Source organism: Necator americanus, chromosome X, assembly GCF_031761385.1.
Source record: "Necator americanus strain Aroian chromosome X, whole genome shotgun sequence".
NCBI lineage: Eukaryota > Metazoa > Nematoda > Chromadorea > Rhabditida > Ancylostomatidae > Necator > Necator americanus.
The window spans coordinates 17,336,767-17,363,988 of NC_087376.1; the positions used below are offsets into that span (position 1 = coordinate 17,336,767).

Genomic DNA, 27,222 nt, shown 5'->3' on the forward strand with positions numbered 1-27,222 from the left:
ATACCTGGTTGGCAATTGTCACTCGTGCAGTGTAGCTTATATGATTACATATAGAATAATAGGGATGAGTGTGGTGTAGCGGCTGGAGGTTCCGCTTCCTACGCGATCGATCGGAGGTTCGAATCCGCCCTAGTGCTCAAGAAGCCTTCCATCCCTCCGGGGTCGACAAATTGCTACCAGACTTGTCTGGGAGGACAAAAACACTGACTTGACACGTCGCCTAGCCACCACAAGTCATTGTATAGGCCAGTTACACGTTCGAAACCTCAAACGATTCTGAATTGAAGTGGACGTGAAGGCGCATCCCAAGTGGATTGATTAACGCCACACACTTTATCCACTTTATCCTTTATAACATAGTGGGTCAAAACTTTCCTGAAGCCTGGTGCAGTTGCATAAGCATCTGCGCTTGAAACAGCGCATATTGGTTGCCACCGAGGTGGGGCTATGGCGGCTCTATTCGGACTGCAGTTTTCGCAGTTGATCTGTTTGTCGATTATGTCGATTTATCAATTTTCGCTTGGATCCGGTCTGTATACAGTAGAAAGTTGCCAACTGGAGTCGTAGCATAAACCAATTAGGAGTATTGTGAACATTTTGAAGAAGAAGACTCTTGATTTAGCTGTTTTTATGCGCCCTCTTGCTGGGCTCAATGAGACTTTGCCAACTGGAGTTTGCGCATATGATGATTACGAGATAATAAACACTGGGCAAAAATATTTGTGTCATCGATCTATCGATATTTTCGTTTTTCTTCATTCGCTCAGTGAAGCCTCGGCTATTTTATTTCCAAACACTTTGGTAGTAAATACAAGCCTCCCGTAGATTTTCAAACATGTCTCCGATCATGCCTTGGCTGAGCAATTAGCGGTGAAGTGTTCCCTGTGGAGATTCACCGTCATTACTATATAGATTGCTTACTCTGCCTATCTGCCACTGATCATACGCTGTGTCACCGTCTAGGATATAATTCACAAGCTACTAGTTTTTTTTTTTTGTTTGGAAAATCAGACACATCCACTAGAATGTTCTAGTGAAAATTTTGAGAAATACTGCGATGTATGGTGATCTCAGATTTGCAATCCAACCGGAAGCAAGAGAAGTGATGAAAAGCTGGAAAAGGATGGATGGAAAATAGGTGGTCGAGAGGGCTTTGAAGAAAAATAGTTCATTTGATTTCTGGATCTCCTGAAGGCAATATCTAGACTAAATCTGCCCCTTCTCTCTTAGTAGACCAGCACACAAAATATCATGTATTAATAAGTAAAAAGGTCTTCCTTTGCAACAAACTTCAAACTGAATTCTTCTTTATAAACCACGAGCTGAGTTATTGAACTTTGTTTGAAGTCATACAGATTTTAACGCTCTGCCGGAAATCTGAGATTTCGCACTTTTTCCCGTTGCCAGATGACGGTACCGCGCTTGAAAAATTCGACGTCATATTCTGATGGAGCTTCAAGTAATACCCTTAACTGCAAATTTTGGTCTCTGTGGGTGTTATGGTCCTCTCAAGAGCTAGGGAGAAAAACTCGAAAATTTTGGGCAAAATTTAGAAATTTCCAGAACTAGGTTTCAAAAAAAAAAAACTAGGAAAGATAGAAGCACCAAACTTTGTAGAAATATAGAAGAAATCTCTATAAATCGCAGCCAGCTTTATTTCATAAAATTCACTTTGGGCGTCGATATCCAGAAACTCGTGGATCTTACTCTGTTCTAATTTTATCCCTAATTGCGCCTGTAGATTAACTGCAAAAGTAGACTTCTGTCTGACCTGATCTGATCCCTGACACGCGCGATAATGACTGCGACGCATCACGTTGCGCCATCGAATCCTAGCGACGTGCTGCATCAGCGGGTTTTTCCATAGAGAACGTAATACATTTTATTGTATTTTATTGGTTGTAATGGAGTGCCGAAGCAATATTCGGACTACGAAAGAAATGAAGTTTGTCTTCGACGGCCTCGATCTCCTCTTAGTACTAAATGCGAAGTTACCTCTGGTTAGTTCCATTTCTTAAAAATAAAACAATGTTACATAATTTTGTAATGCTTAGATTTGATGGTTATGACAGCAAGTTAAATTCTTAGGAGGATCAAAATTTTTGTTCAGCCACGTGCAATTAAAAGGCTTTGCTTTCCATTTCTTTACCTATTATCATGCTATATAATAATGCGCTTAGTCCGTGTGTATGTGTGTGTGTTTGTCTGTCTGTCACGAAAATACTCCACAATAATGCAAAACTTTGCACCGGTGAGGCGTAGAACCACCGCTATGCACCTGATAGGCGAGCACTCTACCTTTTAAACAGTGTCCAAAGTCGTGTGGCAGTCGATATTGGCTTTGATAAGGCAAGTTAGTTTCTCTCATATGTTACTGAGGGTAAATAAACTTTTGTGTAAATGCATATTTCCAAATTTGCAAACTATCATGCTGTATAATAACGGGCGAATTCTGTCACGTGTGTGTATGTGTGTGTGTGTCTCAGTCAAGAAATCCCAAAAAGAGAGGGAGACGAATACTATGGCGTCGGTTTGGTGCGCCGGAGCTCCAACGTGGTAAAATTGGGTGAGACGGGTCATGCGGCGTCGAATTCGTGCCCGGGAGCCAGATAGCTGTAAAATGGGGTGGGACGGGTCTTATGAGGTCGGAATGGTGCGCCGATGACAGGAAACTATAGAGTGAAAAGAGATAGGTTCCACTGCGTCGGATTGGTGCGCGGGAGCCACAACGCGGTGGAATTGGTTCCTTTGCATATCTATGTCGCGCGGCACTTCTCACTGACACTAACATCCTTTCTTCAAAAAGAGGAAACACACGTGCGAACGGCTGCTTGAATACAATACATAGTAGCTAGCAATTTACACGATCTGACGTAGAACGTTATTTTTATCAGTACGATAGTGATATCCACGTCTTCATGTTAGCACATCATTCTTTGCTAATAGCTGAGAACGGAGGAAACTCGTACTTCGAATGATGTTTCCAAATTGTGGAGGTTTGAGAGAAACATATATGTAAAATCAAGATTGATTGTTCTCCAAATATAGAAGTGAGCGTTTAGGGAAAATCTTTCATCTATGCTTAAATTTTCGGGTAAAAAAAATTGAAGAGAGCTTTTATGGGGAAAAGCAATTTTAATTTTACAAAAAATGTCACTACTATTATTTCTTTAAAAAAAGAAGCCTGAAGTCTGGCTTTAGCCGGACGTTTAGGCTGGCATTATTTATAATGTTATTTAAGGAGCCGTTTGCATTCGTGTTTCCACTTTCTGAAGAAAGCATGTTACCAATCTAAGGTAAACGTGCAAGGAAATAGACACGAGGAGGTATCATAGAGGTGAAACGCAACATTGGCAGTGGCCACGGGTATGAAACAGTTGCAACGTCTCATTCACCTTTGTGACATGGACACGAAGTTATTGCGCACCGGACCCGTTGCACCCCATTTTATAGCTATCTGGCGTCGGCGCACCCATCCGACGCCGTGGGACCTGTCGTACCCCCTTTTTGAAATCTTGTGACACACACCGCGTTATTACACATCATGATTACTTAGATGGCCGGAGGCGAACAGCGGACAACAGTCTTTCCTAGTATTGCGTTGAAGTCCCCGACAACGGATTTGTCCAGCTATATTACATTATTTTATTTTAATTAATTTATCAAGGGCAAATTTGTTTTTTTTTAAGTTCTATTTTCTAATTTTTGAAATCCTATCTTGTGGCTAATCTTTGATTGCTATAAGAGCGGTTATATTAGAAAGAATGAGATGATGGGATCGTTTCTATGGGGGATCGTTTTCAAGATGATTTTTTCCCAACTGCATGCTTGACCCTTGCTGTGCGTATTTCACGGGCAACACATCCCTTACATTATCCTTTTCCAACACCGATCGTCTTCGTTGAGCACTATGATGTCGCATCTCATTATTTCAAAATAAGCGGAAAAGCAAACTTCCGGATACTTGCTGGCATCGACATAATTTAATCGCCAATACTCTCGTTGCTGTTTACATACACTTACTTAGATACTTAGATGGCCCGTCTTCACTGGACGTGCGAGCCCCAGCATCTCTTCCACTCGTTTCGTTCACTCGCCATTGTCATCCAAGATGTTCTCAAGTCTCGTGAGTGACGTTGACGAGGTCCTTGAGCCGTATCCAGCTGAGCTCTCAGCTGGTCCATCCGTGTAGCGAACACGTCAGCCCTCTCGTTGGCGGTCTCCTTCGAGGGTGTTTAGCATCTCTTGGGATCCACTCTAGCGTTCTTTTGGTCCATCTGTCCTCGATTCTTCTCATAATGTGACCGGCCCATCTATGCTTTGCTTTCGATACATATTCCGCTAGATCGCGAAGGCGGAACATTCCTCTTAAGCCGGAGCTGCGAAGACCGACTAGGTGTTGTGTGCGCTGGTTAAACTTCATAAAACATCTCTCAAGGGCTACGTGGGTAGTAAGTAGCTTCCTGGATGTGGCAGCGGTGTCTGCCCACGTCTCCGCTGCGTAACAGAGCGCTGAAAGAACTGTCGAGTCGAACAGATGGACACGAAGATCTTAGTTCGTCAGTTGGTCCGTAGCTTCCCTGACGGCTGCGAATGCTGCCCATGCTGCTCTCATTCTTCTATTCAGTTCTTCCTTCAAGTCGTTTTCCATGTTCATAGAACGTCCGAGGTATACGTATGACGAAGTTGCCACGATTTGGGAGCCTTCAAGTTGTACTCTTCCGTCCTCGCAGAAGGCGTTTTCATTAACTGTTTTTTTTTTCCGTTTATTCGCAGTCCTATTTTCTTCCCTTCTTCGTTCAGTTCGTTGAGCATCGTTTCTGCTTTATTGGTACTGCTCGAAAAGAGAACAATGTCGTCCGCAAAACGAAGGTTCGAGAGAAATCTTCCATCAACACGTATGCCCCTTTCTTCCCAGGAAAGTGATTTCATTAACCATTGCAATGTAGCCGTGACAGCTTCGGCGATATAGTATGACCTTGTTGTACCTCCTTCCAATGGGTATGGTGAGAAGGCGGTGGACAAGCTGTATCTTCGTGGTGAATCGATCGTAGTAATTGGCTAATGTCCTCGTATACGAAGCGTCCAAACCTTGATCGACCAGCGTTGACAGTATTGCAATCGTTCCTACGCTGTCGAAGGCTTTCTCATAGTCGACGAAGGTTAGAACAAGGGGCAGGCGGTATTCCCAGCAAACCTCTATGGCTCTCGACACGGTCTGGATGTGGTCCAAGCAGCTGAACCCCTGACGGAATCCAGCTCGTTCTTGAGGCTGGGCTTCATCCAGCGTCCTAGATATGCGCGTGAGGACGATCTTGGTGAAGACTTTGTATAACACACTCAGCAAGCATATCGGACAGTAGTTCCGAAGGTCCTCTCAGTTACCTTTCTTATGGATAAGAACGGTTCGCGAGGTCTTTCACTAGTCTAGGATCCTTTCTTTCTGAAGGTAGGATGTCATGTGCGCTGCTAAGATTGCATGAAGTGGATGGCCACCAGGCCGAAGAAAGTCTGCTGATATAAAATTAGGTCCGGGGGCTGTACCAGGTTTCATGCTCTTGATAGCGACTCGTACTTCCGAAGGGAGAATCCGTGGTGGAGCTTCATCAGTGGGGATGATCGGGCTTGACACAGGAGTTGATGATAGGAATAGGTTCGAGTAGAACCTCGAGTAATGGTTTCCATCTCACGCCGAGAAGACGTGCGAGTCCCATCTTCGCTCAGCAAGGCTAGGGGAATGTTATATTTGCGGAAACCCTGCGGCACTTCTTTAGACTCGTTCTTCTTTGTTTCCTGAATCTTCTTCTGCCTGTATTTCGAAAGATCTTCCTGCAACTCTTTCCTGAAGCTAGTGCTTGTCGTTAACCGCTCAATGTGCGATGCATTCAGATCAAGCCTCAAAGTCCTTCTTTCCAACAATTCCTTGGGGGTCTTCGAAATTCGATCCAAGTTTGTCGTGCGCTGCTTCGAGGCACGCAAAGCACAGGCTCGTAATCCTCTGAGCAGCATCTCCCAGTCCACGTTTGAGTCCTCCTCGATGTGCCAGTCGTCTTGGGACAAGGAGTCCTCGAGTACGCAATCGTCGTATACTTCTTTTCTTCTTCTTTGTCGAATGGAGATGTTCTTTTCCATCGTGTGGCTAAGACGTATTTTCGCACGAAGGAGACGGTGATCAGAACCACTACAAAAGGATGGTGGTACTACTGAGACGTCAAGTAGACACCACCTCTGGTTGGTGAGTATGTGGTCGATCTCCGCACGAGTCGCGCCATTGGGCGATTCCCATGTCCACCGACGATGGTCTTTTTTCATGAAAAGAGAGTTCCCATGAAAGATGCGAGCAGCGGACAGCAGCCCGGCGAGACCAATGTCGTTTTATTCCGATCCCCTATTCCAAATCTTCTAATCCTGTATTCCTCCGTGGCCTTTCCTAGGTTTGCGTTGAAGTCTCCGACAACGAATTTGTAGAAGGACTTCTCGTTACGGATTACTTCTTTTAGCTCATCCTAAAACGCGTCCAATTCGGATTCTTCAGCTGCTGATGTTGGTGAGTAGCAGTTGATGATACTGATGGATTTTTGGCGCAGAGGGCGGAGGCGAAGAATGGCCAGACAAGGTGACAGGATCTCGTGAGAATCGACGAGATGGACGACAGATGGGCGCACAACAAAACCAACACCGCCTACATTTCGCGACGGAACTTTCTCTCCACGAATGACGAGTGTACCGTCATTCATCTGTCGTACGTCGTCCCTTCTGCACTTGGTCTCCTGCAGAGCAGTCACAAGTGAATCACCGGTCGCCATACCGTCCGACGACTGAGACGGCAGGGTCCATTGTGCAGGATACTGAGGCAGTGCATATGCTGGAGTGGCAAAAAGACTTTTTCCCAAACTAAGCAGCCATGCTACGGCGAACTTAGCTTTCACCGCAGGTCGTCGCCCAACCTATATGGATCAGGGAGCCACCTTGCGACATTTTGCCAAGAGGGTGGTGAATCTTAGCAGCGGTTTACTCTTAGCTAGGCTTCTGATTCCGAGAAGTCGGAATGTCGGATGTGTCGAACTTCTTCTCTCCTTGGGAGACCCTGCCGTAGGACAAACCTCCACTGTGCATCGCAGTTCGACGCCCATAGTCACCTCTACTCCATTGTGAGGCGGTAAACCGTTGTGGAATCATGATTACTATTACTCCTTATTATTATTCTTATTATTATTAATCAACATCAAATAATAATAACAAGCAAAGGAGACATCTGCAGCAACAGATTTTTAACTGTTAACGTGAACTCATTTCATCCTCAAATAATGTTGACATGAGTCGTGCTTATTGGAAGATGTGCCACCGCAATTTTCATTTCGAACAGCTTCGATCGTAGTTCAAAAGTCGTTGGACTGGATAAGACCATCCTTACTTTTAATTTAATCAAAATGTTACCTTCCAAGCACCTTGATAAGCTCAATTCTGCATGGGCTTACAGAGCTTGGAATTGATTTACAATCAAATTTAGAAAGAAGTGGGGGTATGTCAGAGTTTAGAACGTGTGTCGTTGACATTAGGTACCACTACATAGGAACGCGCAGGCGTGGTGAATTTGTGCCGCTGCATTTGAGAAACAGGTGCCTATTTTACGCAAGTATAGTAGGGTCAAAACGACATGAAGCACGTACGCAATTGCGTACATGGCTTGGCGAGGCGCTTTGGTGTAGCGTAGTGGCTAGGAAGATCCTGGAACCCTTGCTGGCATCACCCATCGCTGCAGTTTGTGATGGTCCCACCTCGATCCCAACTGCTGTCTCCATCGCGCCGTTTCGAGCACGTACGCAAATGCACCGCAAATCCACTGGTGATTCATGTCGTTTTGACTCGAATATACGTTTGTGAGGGACACTGTTATGCGTAGCAGCTCTTGTGAGCGCAGACGCGAGGTCGCTTCCAGTATCGAGTGGCTCCGCCCCTGAAAGGAAATGTATGGTGTCGATCAGTTAGCATGCAAAGCCCATCACTTGCAGCTGAGGGAACCACACACTGTTTAGGATGACAACAATTATACTTAATTTCATAATGTGATTATATAGTACTTCTGCTACTTTCAGACAAAACAACAGATTGATCTCATTTGTTAGTATTTTTTTCGTTTTCATAGTGTATCGCCTTGTGATCTGTAGATAATCACTCCGTGACTTTCTGTGCGCTTTGCGAAAAAGAATTCGTTTCAGAGCATTGCTCACATTCCGTTCGAGAATATTGGTAAGAGGAACCTTTTTGTACCATTACTTATGTATCCGAATCATTGTTATGCTGGTTGTCACAACAATACAATAAGAGTTTGGAATCAGGCTTCGGTACCTCAAAATTTGCAGGTGAGAACCCTTTTTGCTGTCTTTTTCTGTATTTCCAGTGCTAGTTGCAATCTCTAGGGAATGGGATACGCAGCACACTTAGCTCTTCCTCATCCTCCTGCGCAGTGCGCTCAGATTGCAACTTATGTTGAGAACACAACTTTCTCAGGTGGTTATCCAGCTGTATCTTATGCTGCTGCAGAAATCGACTTTCATCGGCATCCGAATTTTACGTCTCAGGTGGTTTCCGTTGTTTCTTTCTTCCATGTGACGGTCTAGTTGATTCTTTTATGTTTCAGGCTCCACAATGGGCGCAATCTGGTCATCAACAATGTGTGATCGCACCGCAATATGGGCGCTCGATTACGGTACGATCGGTACAGTTTGGTATGATAGCTTAGAGTTTTGGGAGCATAATCTTGGTTTCATTGCTTTGTTGAGGCGTGTGTGCTAGCACATGCCGATTTTACCAACGCATAATCCAAACTTATGTTATTCTTATCAACACAGAATCCACTTGCCAAATATATAAGAATATACTGCAATTTGTAACGCTCTAGAACTCATCTAGGAACATTAAATCTTCAAATTTCTGGGTGAGGCAACGCCCAAGAGTAATGAGTAGCTGCAGTAGCTTTGATGGCCGCTCTGCGCTTAGCACTTGACTAGCGCCTCGTTTACGGCTGTTGGCAGGACAGGGTCAAGAGTGCGTTGAGAATTTCTCAAAAGGGGGCCGTAAAAGGGTGTCGGAGAAAGAGGAGGTCGTAAGCCTGTCAGCAGTGAAGAAGAAAATGAAGAGAGCAAGGAGAAAAAGACGAGGGGATGGTCGGTTCCAAATAAGCTCACATTAAGGGATCCAAAATGTTAGGAAAATGAATGGCGTGAAGTATTTTTTTAAAAGCTTTTATAATTATAATTATAATGCTGGTATAATTTCACACGTTTTGGTCCGTGACTAGTTTGAGAAAATACTAAATAAATGGAGGACAATCAGATTAGGATAAAAGCGAGGGGACATGAGTACGAAGGCAAGAAAAAGAGTGTAAATAATACAATTCGTTTTTAACGAAGCTTTGCGGCCTCACTTTTAAGTGAGTTGTTTTTTTTTAATTCACCAACACAATGGTACTGGAAAATGATACACCACAGAAGGTCTGAACGTCCTAAAGCCGGACCTCAGACTTTCTGTGGTGTTCCCTTCGCTTCCCTTCACTGATAAACGAAAATAAATATTAGTGCCCTTTTTTGTGAAATTAGACTTTTGTGCTTCTAACAATCCTTGTTCATCTTTCTTATTTAAAAAAAGGCGAAAGCTTTCATAGTTTTCCTTCTAAATGCGTCTTTTCTGCATACGGAGAATATTCAAACTTCGGCTTCAAAAGTCCTTCGATACCAATATAATGTAGACACAATTTGAAAGTATTACTCGAAATATGGGTTTTCCTCCTGTTTCCATCAAGAGTTACCGAAGGATGATGTTTTAGCAGAAAATGACGTGAAAGACGTCATCCTACTGATAAAGGTAACGTTCTACGTCAGATCTTGTAAACTCTTCGTTGCTATTTAAGCAGCCGTTTCCATGCGTGTTTCCTCTTTCTGAGGAAGGCATGTTGCCAACTTGTAGAAAATTAGACGGGCGAAGGAGTAATAAAGGCGAAAAGCAACGCGCCCAGTGGCCATGGCTATGAAACCGCTGCAACGTCCCATTTACCTTCCGCGACATGCACAAAAAATTTATTGCGTTTGGGTGATGCGGGACCCGTCTCACCCCATTTTATAGCTTTCTGCCGGCTTCGCAGCAGTTCGATGCCGCTGGACCTGTCTCACCCTATTTTGTAGCTATCTGGCCCCAGTGCACTAATCCGACGTTGCTGGACCCGTCTCGCATTTCGTCTCACACACGCACACAAACACACACAAACACACACAAACACACACACACAAACACACACACAAACACAAACACACACAAACACACACAAACACACAAACAAGCACACAAACACACACACACACAGAGACTAAGCTCATTATATCATGATATAATGAGTGCTATAATGGATATTAATATAAATTCCCACAAATAATATAAAAATAAGTAATATAATATACGCGCCACAGATAGCTCACTGTAAGGAACCCTTAGTTAATCTCGATTTCTGCAAAATGGAAATGTCCTGCTATTTACAAGCAATTTTACTCATCGGCAATAGAAACGAACGGTTGAGAGTTCGATCCTCGCCAGAATTTTTCACTTTTGCAAAGTAGAAAAACAACAAACGCATTCTAAAAAGATTTTTCACCTGTTTAATTCTTCCTAAACACAATTTTGCTCATTGACAGTGATTACAGACAATGAATAGTTCGATCCCCGCCGAAATGTTGATTTTTGCAAAACTGGGAAAGATTTACTGAGCAGAAGATTTCGCCAGCAGTTTTTCTGAATTTGTATTTACAGCAGTATTCGCCGCATATAGTTGTTATTTAGAGGTCATTTTAGCGCTTAGAACCAGGCACTGATTGGAAATTACTGCTGGACTGATCAGGTTTTAGTAGATTAAAATAAATATGAATATCGGACTACAGAAGAGACGGAGGACGACAAAGGTGGCTGCTTTCTGTAAGGGAAGATTTGCGCTACAAAAGGGTTGAAATGTCTTTTTCAGTGATCCTCTGGTTCTCTTTAAAAGTTAGTTGAGAAAAAGTTGAGAAATTTAGCATTTCCCTCAGCTTTCAACATCTAGCTTTTGAGAGAACTAAAACCCTCTGAAAGAAAGTAAAATGAACTGTGATAAGACAGTCTTCCTCTACTACAAACTTCAAACTGAACTCTTCTTTATAAACCACGAGCTGAGTTATTGAACTTTGTTTGAAGTCATACAGATTTTAACGCGTCTCCGGAAATCTGAGATTTCGCACTTTTTCCGTTGCGAGATTACGGTAGCGCGGTTTAAGAATTTGATGCCTTATTTCGATAGAGCTTCAAGTAATACCCTTAACTGCAAATTTTGCTCTCTGTGGGTGTTATGGTTCTCTCAGGAGCTAGAGGCGAAAAATTCGAAAATATGAAGCAAAATTTGGAATTTTTCTCAACTAGGTTTCAAAAAACTACGAAAGCTAGAAGCACCAATCGGCCATGACTGTAGTTCAGCTTTGATCGGATCCTTTGCCACGGGTGCACATCGTGGGCAGGTCCGGACGAGTTTTCGATGTCGGAATCCATTGGAGGCCAATAGACAAAGCTTCTTGCAAACATTTTCATCCTCGTTTGGCCTGGATAAGCTTTGTGTAGTGCTGAAAGAACAGGATGTTGTAGTGATTTTGGAATCACTATGCGGAATGCAGTTAGCAGACATCCTTTGACTGTCGTCATGGTATTTCTGCGGTTGTAGTAGCGCCACAGAGGAGAACGGCGGTTTACTTCTGCACGGCGAAAATAGGAGCGAGTGCTTCCTTTTCAGTCTGGCTGTAGTTTATGTGATAACATAAACTATGTGTGGCAACAGCTTATGTGATAAATGACCTCGCATCCACCTGCGAAGTAATGTGAAAGGGTTGTTCCCATTCCGTAATTTGAAGCATCAGCGGCAACGATGATCGAGAAACTTGGGTCGAAGTGGGTCATCAAGACATCCGAGGTTAGGATTGCCTCAATCGTGTCGAAGGAAGACCGGCACTCCGAAATCCATGTGTAGATAACATCCTTTTTCGTAAGTGTCCAAAGGAGCGCGTAGATTGTGGAGATCCTTGGCGAAGTTTCCGTAGAAATTGATTACTCCCAGAAAAGAGCGAAGTTGTCTGACGTCCTTAGGGACGGGCATTTTCTGGATAGCTTTGATCTTTTCTGGATCGGGGTGTCGTCCTTGTGCGTTGATGACGAACTTAAGGTAGGTGATCTCCGTCTGCAGGAAAGCACACTTGTCGAGTCGAACGCGGAGTCCGTAGTCTTGAATCCGCATGAATACGGCCTCTAGTTGGGCATTGTGTTCTCCGATTGTTCTACCAGTAACCAATATGTCGTCGAGATAGGCGGCGGTCCCATCTATTCCAGCGAGCATCCATACATTGTTGGGATATACCAGGAGCTGGCTTCATTCCATGGTAGTCGGTTGAAGCGATACAGTCCACAGTGCGTGTTGATAGTGAGTACCTGCTTTCAGAAGTCGTCCCCTTCCAATTGGAGCTCAGGATTTTCGGATATCCGACTGAGGGATGTTCTTCGTCAGAACGTAGTCCAGCTGAAAATTGAGAGTCTTCATATTCCGCTTGCGCCGCTCTTCATTCTTTAAAATTGTTGAAACCAGCCACGTGAACTAATGGCGTCGATGACTCCTTTTGAAGGTGGAAGCGATGATATGATATGATATGATATGATATGATATGATATGATATGATGAGGCCCGTCCTTTCACATAACTCAACCAGACGGTCACCGTTGTCCATCGTGCGCTCCGCTGGATAATACTATTTTCCTAGCACTTCGGATTGTTGTTCGAGTCCCATCTTCGCATTTGCGTCGATTTCGACAATGACCATCTGCTGGCTGGGTATTTTAGACATTAACACATTGATTTCACCGTAGAAGGCGTCCTTACTAATGTCCTCAGCGGTTTCTGTAGGTGCGTGAGCACTTACGATGCAGAGTTTACGTCCTCTGCGATGCCGCAGTCGTACGAAGGCGCATCTAGACGACGTCGTGCCAAATCCTGAATCAGGTTGTTGTAATCGTTTCTCACAGCCATCGCGCAGCCACCTACTTTGTTCTCATCAGCATCGCCGCAGTATATGGTATAATTTTCGATGCTGATGACGGGCTGAACTCTCATGCCTGTTTCCTGCAGTGCAGCAAAAGGCACACAAAGATGTCGCAGAAACCTAAACAGGGCGGCTCGTTGGAGTTCACTCCATAGTGTTCGGCAGTTCAGCGTGACGTGAAACGAATGGTTGTTGCCAAAGATTCCATGCTCTTTTCAGACAGTTGACTCAGATTAAGGGCTTTGACGATGTGCCTTTACACACATATATATATATATATATATATATATATATATATATATATATATATATATATATATATATATATATATATATATATACATATATGCATATATGCATATATATACATATATATATATATATATATATACATATACATATATACGTCTGAATGTCCGGCTAAAGCAGATTTTCGGTGGTTTTAGCTTCGCTCCCCTCCACTGATCAGTGAAACTTAATAGTAGTGGCGTTTTCTGTAAAATTAGATTTGTATTTTTTTAAACAACACTTTCCTTCTTTTTTTATTATAAATTAAGGCGAAAGATTACAGAGTTTCCCTTCTAAACGCGTCAATTCTACATTTGGAGAATATTCGACCATCAGCTTCAAACACTCCTTCAATACCAAAATAACATAGATACAATTTGAAAGCATTAATCGAAGTAGGGGTGTTCCTCCTGATTTCCCACAACAGTTATCAAAGATTGATGTTTTAACATAAAATGACGTAAACAACATACTGGTAAAGATAAGTTCCACATCAGATCATGTAAGCTGTTGGGCGCAAATTTATGCAGTGTGGATGTTTCCACTTTCTGAAGAAGGCATGCTACCAAGTTGAGGCAAACGTGCAAGGAAATACATACGCGGAGGATTCATAGAGGAGTAATGCAACACGTGCAGTGGTCATGGATATAAAACGGTTGCAGATGTGCTAATGAACGAACGCATTGCGCACTGTCAGATCCGACGCCGGTGGACCCGTGGACACATACACACATACACATATACATACACATACACATACACCCGTGTGACAGAATAAGGCCGTTATTATATATCATGATACATATATATGTATATATATTTTTATATTCTTTTAATGTATTTATATATATACATATATATTATATGCTGAAAGAATTCATACCTTCAGAAATCCTGTGTTGCCATCTGTGAACTCTTTTTCCCAGCAAATGTCTGATCATAGCTGTGATAAGGAGGAGCCGGAGCCTCCTCAGGTGAAGTGGGTCTAGCTCATGGGGGTGCCGCTCAAATGATCAGGATCCCTTTGCCAACCGCCGAAAAGTGAATGGGGTGTATAGCCAAACGTCTAAAAGTGGAGCTGTTTCTTCTCCAACCCTCCAAAAGTGAAGGGAATTGGAACACCGGCTCCGACTATCGCATGTATGTGTCTGACGCTGCTTCGATTTTTAATCACTTGGAAGTAAACGAGAGTATTAATATCTCGTGCAGCAACAACTCACTACGTTTGCATGAAGACGTGTTCCTAAAGCTGCTATGCTTGTTTCTCGAAGTGTTTCTAATAGGTCTCCGAAAGGCGGGTGAATCTTGTTACTGAACAGCTTGCGAAGTTTGCTGAATACAACAGCTTAGTTCGCTTTATCAGCTCCTACTATTTGTCAAGTTTCCCCTTACCAATTGAATCTTTCGTTTGAGTTTTTTTTTTTGCACCAACTCATGCATGTCCCGAGGTCATTGAAAGTATTACCCATCTCATTAAACACTGAATTGTTCTTTCATTTACAAATGAGTTTCAGGCAGTAAGGGGATCTTCAGTGCAGGGTTGCGCTTTTCATCAGGCGCAGGCGTTGAACAGGAAAGCGAAACATTATGGGATACACCAACATGCCTACGGAAAGAAGACGGCAATTAGAGTTGCTAGATGGGGAAGGCTCCTTAAGAAGACTATCTTTCTACCAAAAACGATTGTTCAAGGAGTGACTACACTACGATGTCCCCCAGTGATGGTTCGCCAACCAGCTCAAGTTCTCGTTCAAAAGTTTCCCGATTACTTGCACAAAAAGTGGTACGACGCTTTACTTTTACGGGAACGTTTAAATATATCTGGTGCACAAGGGACATGCATGAGTTGGTGCAAAAAAAACTCAGCCGAAATATTCAATTGGTAAGAGGACACTTGACAAATAGTAGGAGCTGATAAAGCGAACTAAGCTGTTGTATTCAGCAAACTTCGCAAGCTGTTCAGTAACAAGATTCACCCGCCTTTCGGAGACCTATTAGAAACACTTCGAGAAACAAGCATAGCAGCTTTAGGAACACGTCTTCATGCAAACGTAGTGAGTTGTTGCTGCACGAGATATTAATACTCTCGTTTTCTTGAAATGGGCGGTTCTTCCGCAGGAGGCCTTCCATTGAGACTGACAATTTGTGGGAGTCTTCGAACAGTTCTAACTGATGAGATCTGTTCATATACGTCACTCCGCTTAAAACAAAGATCCTAGAGTTGTCCACGGAGTAAAACAAACTGCAGTGCTAATGGAAAAGGACTTTACTAGGACTGTATAACTATTCAGGAACCATTGAATTATTGTGCGAAGAGGAAAGAAAAACTATGGAAAGCAAGAAGAAAAGATTTTTAAGGCGTTGGTCGCGATTATTCACCAGGCTATGCAACACGTCCCACGTCAACTATATATTTATGATATCCGAATCACTTCTGCAACTTTTTCAACAGTGTTCAACTTCTGAATAGAATAGACAACGAACCCTGAGACAACTTTTCTCTGAGACGTTGATTTCCAAGTAGTTTAGTAGGTTTTCTTAAAGGACGGTTGCGTCCTGAACGAACTCTCAGGAAACCCTAAATGCTTCATCGAGAACCACGTTCACCCGCAAAAGCGAGTTTACTTGGTCCAAAGCTGGCTTTTCGATGTATTTAATTCAAATAAGAGTCGTGGTTAACTGCATATATTAGATCGTCCCATAAATTTATTTATTTATTCATTTATTGAAAACACCTGCAGGTGTGCCATAAAGCTACATAAATAACTAACTAAGCCATAAATACTCTACATTTTCTTTTTTCAATCGAAAATATTATCTCTTCTTTTTTCTATTGTCCTCTTCCATCTTTCTATCTTTCCTGTAGACTTTCAACGGGCCTTTTTCAAGGCTACCCCCAAACTTGAACTTCTACCACCTACTCTCGTAGTTCTTCGATCCCTTCACGCCAGTAATACGTTCTTTTTTACCACTTTTGCGCAAGAGTTGCCCATAGGTTTCTGTGTGCTCGAGAGATACGAAGAGCATAATATTTTTTCTTTTTCTCTTTTCTTCAAAGGACTTCATGAGGGAACCTTATCATCAGGTAAGTCTCCGGTTTTTTATCGTACGTTTTTTTTTTTGTTCTATAACGGGGTGGGTGTAGAGCAGTCGGTAAGAGGTGCCGCAGTGTCCGCACTAACGATTGAGGTTAGAGTCCGCACTAGTGCCAACCAACCCTTTCATTCCTCCGGGGTCGATGAATTGGTACCAGACTTCTGGGAGGATAAAAACACTGACTTGTCACATTGGCTAGCTACCGCAAGTCATTGTATGGGCCAGTTACATGTTGTTGTAAACCTCAAACGATTTTGAATTGAAGTGAGCCTGGTGGAACATCCCAACCGGATTGATTAACGCGAAACACTTTATTTCTTATCGTTTGTTCAATCCCGTGCGACGCATTCGCTCTCGGTTGTGATGCAGCACCCTTAATCTAACGTGGTCAAGGAGTCGGTAGGAAAAGCTAGAAATGGGGTTGTAGATTGCGGGATCCGGCGATGTTCCGCTCATCTTTCTTGATTGTAAAAAACGGCGTGGTAACCACTTTAGTTGCTATGAAGCGCGTTAGTTCTATATACACGTTCCACTCCACTCAGCAGCCTATTCATTGGTCTCACTTGAATGGACAGGTGAAATCATTAATATTTAACCGCTCGCACTTGGATGCGGCGCGCACAAGGGTGGAGCGTTGCAACCGATTTCGTAGAAAAGAACGCCGTCTTCCACGTTTTTTACGACATTGAGGGAGAGATGAGCGGAACAATGCTGGTTTCCCAATGTACTACCCAAACTCTTTTCGCTGACTTTGTGATTTTCGAACCCCGATGGGCTAGCGAGTGCTCATTCTCATCAGCTTCCGCGGATTTTGGTGCTATTCGCTCCTTGAGTGCTACTTTTGTCGCTTCTCTGCAAACCCTCACGAGCTCGACGTTGGGGTCATGGTTGCCTGCAGCTTTTTCTGTCCTGACGTATCAACTAGAGTTTCTTGGGACATGTTTTTCTGATGACTTTTATTCTTGTAGTTTTCCTCGCACTGCACTGTCATGAAATTGTTCTACAAATCCATCATATTCTTTGTTCATGCTGTTCATTACCTTTGACATCTTCCCAAAGACCTGTTAACGATATGAAAACCTCGCACTTGATGATGTTTCCGATTTGTGAACTTTGTATATTTTTCTACTCGGTGCGGAAAAACGAATCTCCACTCTATGTTTGGTGATAGTCCAATTCGGTGTACAATTTCGGTTATGTAGTGGTTCTGAGCAAGGCTTTGCGAATAATTTGACTCAAAGTTTCAAGGCTCCTTAGATCGGCTCAAAGTGAATTTTGCTATGCGTTGTAAGAACTCTCTGTTGTTAACGTGACAGATAGCATACGCAGCATAAGCATTGAGATTTCTGATCCCAAAAAATCAATAGACATGGTGTTTGGGAAGAGTTTAAGTAAGCAGATTTTTCCTCACGTAAGTAAAACTACAGAGGGTCACATATTGTTGGAGGCACCTTCGAATTATAAAGTGTCTCCAGCTTGGCTACAACTTCGCCCAGTTTTTAAACTAGCAATCGTCCTACTGGTAGCTAAATCCGCTCTTTTGTAGATAGAAAGTCAGCTGCATTTGCCGCATGATCTAATAGTTACGAATTATCACATGTTCAATAACACTACAGTAACATCTTTCTAGAGTAAAAGGATCTCATTAAAGGTTGTAGTGAGTGAAGCAAGGTAGTGAACAATAGAGAAGTGACCCTAATAGAATGTACGTGTCACGTGGAGGTTCTATTAAAGGCAGCATACCACGAATCTAGAGTGGTGCGGATTTCAGGTGGGAGTATTCGTATACGAGGTCGTAGATTATGGAGACCGGGGAGGTTCCGCTCATCTCTCCCTGAATCACTGCAAGCAGCCGGTTTCTGAATGCTGTTTTGTACGATGCCTTCTATTGCAGCGCGCCAACCTTGCACGCGCAGCGTCCCTTACTGCCTATCGGGGCCGAGGTCCGAATTGATTTTCGACGAATCGCAGGGCGGATGCGGCGCAAGGGGTGGAGCGTTGCAATAGATGGCGTCGTACAAAACTGCATTCTGGAGGCGGCTGTTTGCAGTGATGCAGGAAGAGATGAGCGGAACTACCCCGTCTCCATAATCTACGATCCCGTATACGGATACTCCACCTGAAATCCGCACCACCTCAGATTCGTGGTATGCTGCCTTTAATCTCGAGCTCGCAAATCTTTATTCTATAATCATTCTGATAAGTCAAAAAACTTCATGAAGAGCACTTTTCTATGGACAAGTACCAATTGTAGATCAATAAGAATACTTGCGAACTGCAGAACAGCAGGTACAGTTGAATTATGATGCTTGCGGTTATCACTTACGCTTTACCGTCTTACAAAAGAGCCTCCGACAAGCCAGAGCTTGCAGCTAGCTATCGCGCTGCTGGACGTCCGCCCGCGGAGACACATGATTAGATTTAGATGTAGCAGCGATATAGCTGTAGTAAGCGATCGATTATGGCTATGAAAGACATTGCAGTACTTCTTTAAAATGATTTTTTAAAGGGTTGTTACGAGCAACAACGTCCGAATGTGCCTAATATCACCCGTCCTACACTTACCATGAATACTGATAACAGCGACAATACTTTCCATGGCAAGTTTCTTTTTAAAATACATTAGCCATAACTTTTCTTCGGAACAACATTTGTATTCTTCCAGGTCTATCCATCCTGGAAAATGCTACTCAAAATTCTGCCGCTGCATATACGGCAAGTTGGGTTAGCAGTACCTCGAGTATTCCACCTGAATTAAGAGACGAACCTGAAGTAGGCTTGTTTCTGCTCATGTGATGGAGTTTGTGGCAAATTAAATTACTGATGTAATCGCTTCAGGTCCCTTCATTTATAGGGTCAGCACATCAGGATTTCGTAAGCGATTTTTGATTTTTGATTTTGCTTTTCGATCGATTTTACAGTCGTTCTCACTCAGGGTCAAGCGTGCGTTAAGGATTTCTCAACAGGGGGTCGTAAGAGGGGCGTCGAAGAAGGAGGGGGGTCCCAAGGTTTGTCAGCAGAGGAGAAAAAGTAAAGGGGGTGAGGAGAAAAGGACGAAGAGGGACTGTCAATTTCAAATAAAGTGATATTAAGAGATATGTTAGAAAAATAGGTGGTATGAAGTACTTTATGAAGATTTTGCTGGTATAATTCCGCACCTTTTGGTCCGAAACTAGTTTGGGAGGATATTTAACAAAGAAAGACATCGAGATTACAATAAATACGATGAGTCGTGAGTAAGAAGGTAAGAAAAAGAATGTAAATTATACAATGCGTTCTGAACGGAGCTTCGCAGCCTTGCTTTGAAGTGAGTTGTTTTTGAAAACATCCCCCAAGAAAATGGAAATTATTGAGTATAAGAGGAATCAAAGAGTGAGTGTTCGGTACATACAATTGGCTGAAGCTGGTTGAGGCCATCAGTCTTTGGAACTTGAAAGAGTCGCGGTTTTTATTGCGACTGTCAGGGATCAATCCCTGACAAAAGTGGGATTTTTGCATTTAGTGTACGAGAGTTAAAAGAGTACACTTCTCATCCGACAGTGACGAATTTGTTATCATCACTTGAAAAAGCAATTTCGATGTTGTTATTTAGCGAAAAAAAGACATGTACAGGCGCAATTAGGGATAAAATTAGTACAAAGTAGGGTCGACGAGTTTCTGCATAACGACACTCAAAGTGAATTTCATGCACTAAAACTGGGGCGATTTTGAAGAGAGAGATTTCTTCTATATTTCTACAAAGTTTTGTGCTCCTAGCTTTCCTACTTCTTTTGAAACCTAGTTCTGGAAAATTCTGAATTTTGTCCCAAATTTTCGAGTTCTTTCATTTAGCTTTCGAGAGAACCATAACGCTTACAGAGATCAAAATCTGCAGTTAAAGGTATTATTTGAAACTCTATCAAAATATGGCATCGAATTTTTCATGTGCGGTACTGTAATCTCGCAACGGGAAAAGTGCGAAGTTTCAGGTTTTCGGCAAGGCGTAAAAATCTGTATGACTTCAAACACAGTCCAATAACTCAACTCGTAGTTTTACTTATTTTACTTTCTTCCAGATGGCTTTAGTTCTCTCAAAAGCTAGATGTTAAAAGTTGAGAGAAATGTTAAATTTCTCAACTTTTTCCCAACTAACTTTAAAATCAGAGGATCACTGAAAAAGATATTTTAACCCTTTTGTAGCGCAAGTCTTACAGAAAGCAGCCACCTTTGTCTTCATCCGTCTCTTCTATAGTCCGTTATTCATATTTACTTCAAGCTACTAAAACCTGATCATTGCAACAGTAATTTCCAATCAGGGCCTGGTTCTAGTTGTTAAAATTATCTCTAAATAACACCTATATGTGACGAAAAGTGCTCTGAATACAATTTCAGAAAAACTGCTGGTAAAATGTTCGTCTTAGTAATTTTTTTTCGGTTCTGCAAAAATCAGGATTCCGGCGGGGTCGAACTAAGTATCATCTGTAATCAATGTTCATGGGTGAAATTGTGTGTAGAAAGTAGAAGATATTGAGAAAATGCTTTTGGAATGTGATCTGTGTCGGTATTAAATGTTTTTCGAATGCAGAAATGGAACAATTCCGGCGGCGGTCGAACTCTCAACCGTTCGTTTCCATTATCGATGAGTAAAAATGTTTGTAAATAGCAGAACATAGTATGAAAACGGTTCTCCGTCGTTTCAGCTGTTTTTTTTTCCATTTTTTTACTTTGAAAATTGAAAAATTCCGGCGCGGGCCGAACTTTCAACCGTTTGTAATCACTATCAAACGAAGAATTATGTCGTCGAATACACGTTGAGAGCTTCCTCATCTTTTCAGTTTATATGTACACATATGTAGTGACTTCTAATAAGACCTATCAGTGGCGTTTATATTATACTATATATTTTTATTTTTATTTATTATTATTCGCTTTATTCCATTATATCACTATTTTTCAATATTTGTCATATTATATTATTTATTTTATTCATTAAGCGTCCAATTTGTTTCTTTAATTCTGTTTATTATAATTAGTTTTTCATTGCTATATGAGTGGCTATACTAGAAAGAATGAGAAAGAAGAGGTTGTTTTCTGGAGGGTCTCCTATTGACGGAGTCATTATCAAGAAGGTTTTTTCCCAACTACACGCTTGACCCTGTTCTCACTAGTTTGTCCATTACCTCTCGATAATTACAGCACGATCATCTTGTTACTGTCGCTTCTACAAATTTTACTGCACCAGTTAGTTCAGTCACGGAACAATTGAGCAATATCTCTGTACGCGACAAGGTATGACTTCCTGCTGTTAATTTTTCCCGCTGTTCCCCTCTGAATAGTCAGAACTAGGTTCTGATCCGCTGATTGATTTAATTTGGCTTGATTACTCTGTTTTGTTTGTTCCTATCTACAGTCAAATCAGTCATATCGTGCATGGGAATAAACAGCAACTACTTTTTCCTTGCTGTTTTTAAATGTGCAACCTAGTAAAAGGTCTGGAAAGAGATTTTAGGCTGCCGCATTTGGGGAAGCGGTCGGGAGGTGCCATAATAGTGTCCATTGTACCTACAAACGTATCTCAAAGACACATAGATGTTTGTGTTCCACTCATACACCTAACCGCTCACATTGATTTTATGCAGAAAATGAATAAAAATGAAGTGATTATAAGATGTAGACAGTAGAAACTAGTTTAGAGAATGTATAAAGTTTTATTGAATAAAAGTACGAGCAAGTATTAGAATATCTGACATGTGCTCCATATAAATATTATGTCTGTATGAGAATTTGACAAGGCTGCATTTTAAATAGTTTTTTCACTTGGTTAACAGGACATTCGGAAGTGAAATTTATTTGTCATAAGCAGCCTTATGTTGCTAATTGGAATTTGTTCTGTTTTAGAATTTTACATCATAGTGGTAGGTGTAGCGTAGCGGTTAGAGGTTCCGCTTCACGCTCGATCGAAAGTTCGAGTCCGCCCTAGTGTTCACCAAGCCTTTCATCCCTCCGAGGTTGATAAATTGGTGCCAGACTTGTCTGGGAGGATAAAAACACTGACTTGACGCATCTGCTAGCCACCGCAAGTCATTGTATGGACCGGTTACACGTTCGTAAACCTCAACCGATTCTGAATTGAAGTGAACGTGGGGGCGCATTCCAAGCGGATTGATTACGCCAGAAACTTTATCCTTTATCCTTTAATTATCAAATTAATAATAAACATAGTTTTAACTGATTTTCTTGAGCTGTAGCCAAGATTGGTATCGATTTTTATTAAACAGCGGCTAACGTTTCGGCGATATCGCCTTCGTCAGAGCCTGGAAAACTCAAAGCCATTAGTGATCTATCCCCTCAAGCGCCTCATCACCCTACAGAAAGCACCCAAACGGTAAGCAAACTCAAACAGCAACACATAGGCTAGTACTTACCTCATTAGCTAGACTTGTTAACTCAGCAGACCACCACGTACCACAACTACGAGTCACAAGGGTTTTATATAGGGACCTCACGGCCCGCCCCGTAGATAGATCAAAACCCACATAGGTCTTGATACGGGGATAACTCGTTTGTGATCGCAATGCACTCATCCTTCTTGTTCATTTTTGGACTTTTGGCGCTTATCCAAAAGCCCTCTAGCGTTCTGCGTGCTGTGATTTCGGACTCGTAGGATAATATACGAACATATACCTCTACTTCGGAGTTTGGATGACATATTCTACGGTGTGCTCCAAGTGGGGTGAAGGTTTTTGATTTTGCGAGTCCATCTAGATGCTCCTTGACCCTAATACACAATGGGCGTCCCGTTTCCCCTATATAATCGTCACCGCACAACCTGCACGTGATACGATACACCACTCCCGATATCATGCAATCACCCTCTCTGCCATACGGGCAAACCACGCAGCTGGGAGTTGTGCAGAGTCGATCATACACACGGTTACATACCAGCTGACCCTCGAGGTTTGCTGGAGGTATTTCCAGCAAACCTCAAGGGTCAGCTCATGGTTATGTATAAACCACCTGAATCCAACCCCACGGTAGACAACAAGTTTCGAGTTTTCGAGAACGAGTTCGCAACATCGGTGTATTCCGTTTTGGAGCGTTTCTCGAGAAAACACGTAAATTTCAATCTCACTGTCGCGCAACGTCGAGGTCTACGTGAGATTCGCAATCTTATTACAGCTGGAGAGATCAAGGTTTCCGTTAGTGATAAGGGAGGCGAATTTGTTGTTCTATCACGTGAACTAGACAACATCTTGAGGATGACAGTCTATATGTCGCATCTTCCGCCAATGAGTTTAGAAAGCAATATCGCCGCCTAAACAGGGTTTGGGTAGAAACGGCTGGAACAGCAGGGCTCCCAAAAAACTTTATTACGCGTCTCAAGAACGACTTGCCCGCATGTCCAGTCCTATACACGCTAATCAAAACTCACAAGCTCTCTGAAAATGGCCTCACTTCGAACGATCCACGTGACTTTAAAGTGAGGCCTATCACTAGTGTTATCGGGGGCCCCACGGATAGAATTTCCTGGCTGCTCAACATAATCCTAAATCAGCTGCTCAAATATGTCCCTGCCCACCTCAGCAGTTCTAGCAACTTCCTAAAACATCTCCGCAGTACCTCATTTGAGCGTGAATGTGTAGTAGAGACCTTTGACGTTACGTCACTCTATACGAACGTTTCAAACGATGTAGCGATGCAGGCTGTTCACGAACTGCTCACGCAGCGCCAGGCTTCTTTGAACATGTATGGATTCAGCATCAGGCAGATCATGACATTGATAAACGAATGCCTGAATTGCTCTATTTTCCGATGGTCGGGACAGTACTACCGACAACTTAGAGGCCTAGCTATGGGACAAAGGCTGGCACCCACTCTCGCCATTGTTTTCATGGCCAAGATCGAAAAGCCTATAATAGACCGCAAACCACTGCTGTATTGTCGTTACATAGATGATTGCTGCGTCGTCTGCTCAACCCAAGCAGACGTGTGCTTCAATCTTCTCAATCAGCAGTGTCCGCACATTAAGTTCACAAGGGAGAGACCGATAGACAACTGGTTGGCTTTCCTGAATATGCACATTTACTTGCGGAATGGGATATGTAAGACTAAGTGGTACCGGAAACCCAGTAGTAAAAACATCTTAATCCACTATCTTTCAGCGCATCCCAGCAAAATGAAAAACTCTGTTATAGGTAACATGTACAGAACGGCGGCAAGAGTCTCATCGAGTAGCCAGGAAAAAGCATGGTCTATAAATGTGGCCCATAAAGTAGCAATGTCCAATGGGTACCCAGCTGGAGGTGGTGCTACCCGACAAGCACGGTATCCCTCTCGAAGACCCAACGTAGTGGATGGCCCAGAGAAGATCCCTTTCTGTTTACCTTATATATCTGATGATATGAGCAGAGCAGTACGGGGCTGTCTACGAAAAGCGGGTCTAAGGAATGACGTGAGGGTTGTGGAAATACCTCCAGCAAACCTCAAGGGTCAGCTGGTACGTAACCGTGTGTATGATCGACTCTGCACAACTCCCAGCTGCGTGGTTTGCCCGTATGGCAGAGAGGGTGATTGCATGATATCGGGAGTGGTGTATCGTATCACGTGCAGGTTGTGCGGTGACGATTATATAGGGGAAACGGGACGCCCATTGTGTATTAGGGTCAAGGAGCATCTAGATGGACTCGCAAAATCAAAAACCTTCACCCCACTTGGAGCACACCGTAGAATATGTCATCCAAACTCCGAAGTAGAGGTATATGTTCGTATATTATCCTACGAGTCCGAAATCACAGCACGCAGAACGCTAGAGGGCTTTTGGATAAGCGCCAAAAGTCCAAAAATGAACAGGAAGGATGAGTGCATTGCGATCACAAACGAGTTATCCCCGTATCAAGACCTATGTGGGTTTTGATCTATCTACGGGGCAGGCCGTGAGGTCCCTATAAAAAACCCCTTGTGACTCATAGTAATGGTACGTGGTGGTCTGTTGCGTGTCCAGATCTAGTTAATGAGGTAAGCACTAGCTGATCTGTTGCTGTTTGAGTTTACCTATCGTTTGAATGCTTTCTATAGGGCGATGAGGCACTTGAGAGGATAAATCAGTGATAGCTTTGATTTTTTCCAGGCTCTGACGAAGGCGATATCGCCGAAACGTTAGCCGCTGTTTAATAAAGATCGATACCAATCTTGGCTACAGCTCAAGGAAATCAGTTAAAACTACGTTTCAACATGCCGAGATTCAAAGACAGTCGAACATGGACAATAATAATAAACAATTGTTAAGTTTATTAATATAATTTTAGCTTACAAATTTATAACTTCGCTCTACCAAATTGGTTCAGTTTTATCGTTGCTTATCCCACCACAGTATCCTTGGTGGACGAAATCTCTAGAGTGATGTATTTCTTTAGAAAACATTTCAACGATATTTGGAAGCTTCTTTGAAAAATATAGAAAAATTTCTGGTGTCTCACGGAAGGTGTAAGGCTTTCGTCGCATTTCAATCAATTACTAACTATACTTTAATAGCGAGATCAAGAACCAAAACAATAAGCAACAAGAAGCAATTTTGCCTGGGTACAGAAGCAGACCTTTTTTGAGCATAGTTTAGTATTTGTGACTGGTTTTGTTGACGTGTGGAAAAATCAAAATTTTCCTACTTATTCTTCAATTCTTCCTATTTAGATTTTGAGAGGACCAGGATAAGGATAAAGTTATTGGCGTTAATCAATCCACTTGGGATGCGCCCCCTGTTCACTTTCAATTCATTTCAGTTCAATTCAGAATCGTTTGAGGTTTACGAACGTGTAACTGGCCTATACAATGACTTGCGGTGGCTAGTCGATGTGTCAAGTCAGTGTCTTCATCCTCCCAGACAACTCCGGTTCCAATTTATCGACCACGGGGGGATGAAAGGCTTGGTGAGCACTAGGGCGGATTCGAACCTCCGATGGATCGTGCAGAAAGCGGAACCTCTAACCGTTATACTACACCCGCCTGAAAAAACCAGCCCACTTGAAATGGCGAAAATGTCCACCCTCTAACCCAGCAAGAACATGCGCAACGGGATTTTACTACCCCTACTGTATTCTTGGGACAAGAAAAATAGCTGAAATTCCGATTTTTCATCCAGCATAAAAAGATCACTTCAAACGACGCACGGGTGTGACGCAATCGGTAAAAGGTTGAATAGCACTGGCACAGTTGATGGCTCCTAACCTTCTTAGACAACCACACCTTTCAACCCGGGTTGATAAATTGGTATCAGCCTTGTTTCAGGGTATAAGAACACTGACTTGATGCGTCGGCTGACGACTATATAGCCTATACGCGCGTTCATTAGTTGGGTCAAAACGACATGAAGCACGGACCGTTGCGTAAGCGGCCGCGCTCGGAAGCGGTGCGGTGGAGACAGCAGTTGGAATCGAGGTGGGACCATGGCGAACTGCAGAGGTGGCTGGCAGCAGCGAGGATCCTTACACGATCCCAACCACTACGCTCCACCGCTCCGCTTCGAGCGCAGCCGCTTGTGCAAATGTCCGTGCTTCATGTCGTTTTGACCCGACTATAAATGTCAAATGATTCCAAGTAGATGTGCAATGCTCCTAATAGGGGTCTATCAACGCCATGCTCCTTATCTTCTCTTCTTTCCTTCGAATGACGTTTTTAATAATTCAACTCACGCTTGATGTAAAGCAGACCAGCCAGACCATAAAAGGTGTGAATTTGATATAGAGAAAAACGTTTTTTAGCGAAATCG

General features: G+C 42.8%; 4 protein-coding genes across 5 annotated transcripts; 1 reads left to right on the forward strand and 3 right to left on the reverse strand.

Moving 5' to 3' along the window:
- Window positions 1–4,171: 4,171 nt before the first annotated feature.
- RB195_023759 (uncharacterized protein) lies at window positions 4,172–5,351 on the reverse strand (the record flags this gene model as incomplete). The annotated part of the gene is made up of 3 exons (XM_064211295.1): window positions 4,172–4,512; window positions 5,092–5,291; window positions 5,341–5,351. 3 exons carry the CDS (start codon window positions 5,349–5,351, stop codon window positions 4,172–4,174), a joined length of 552 nt encoding a protein of 183 aa, XP_064067176.1.
- Window positions 5,352–5,550: 199 nt separating this feature from the next.
- On the reverse strand, window positions 5,551–6,312 carry RB195_023760 (uncharacterized protein; the record flags this gene model as incomplete). Its single annotated transcript, XM_064211296.1, has 1 exon — window positions 5,551–6,312. One exon carries the CDS (start codon window positions 6,310–6,312, stop codon window positions 5,551–5,553), a length of 762 nt encoding a protein of 253 aa, XP_064067177.1.
- A 194-nt stretch (window positions 6,313–6,506) lies between these two features.
- Window positions 6,507–6,806, reverse strand: RB195_023761 (uncharacterized protein; the record flags this gene model as incomplete). Its single annotated transcript, XM_064211297.1, has 1 exon — window positions 6,507–6,806. The coding sequence occupies one exon, from the start codon at window positions 6,804–6,806 to the stop codon at window positions 6,507–6,509; it is 300 nt and encodes a 99-aa protein (XP_064067178.1).
- A 145-nt stretch (window positions 6,807–6,951) lies between these two features.
- On the forward strand, window positions 6,952–25,631 carry RB195_023762 (uncharacterized protein; the record flags this gene model as incomplete). Of its 2 annotated transcripts, XM_064211298.1 has the most annotated exons (12): window positions 6,952–6,993; window positions 8,220–8,363; window positions 8,421–8,582; window positions 8,642–8,710; window positions 18,991–19,081; window positions 19,147–19,253; window positions 19,320–19,355; window positions 21,657–21,749; window positions 23,450–23,653; window positions 23,719–24,562; window positions 24,623–25,363; window positions 25,588–25,631. In XM_064211298.1, the coding sequence occupies 12 exons, from the start codon at window positions 6,952–6,954 to the stop codon at window positions 25,629–25,631; spliced, it is 2,577 nt and encodes an 858-aa protein (XP_064067179.1). The 2 variants fall into 2 exon arrangements, with proteins under 2 accessions (XP_064067179.1, XP_064067180.1); XM_064211299.1 differs by lacking the exon at window positions 6,952–6,993 and having other exon boundaries at window positions 8,280–8,363; window positions 23,719–25,363.
- Window positions 25,632–27,222: the final 1,591 nt, after the last annotated feature.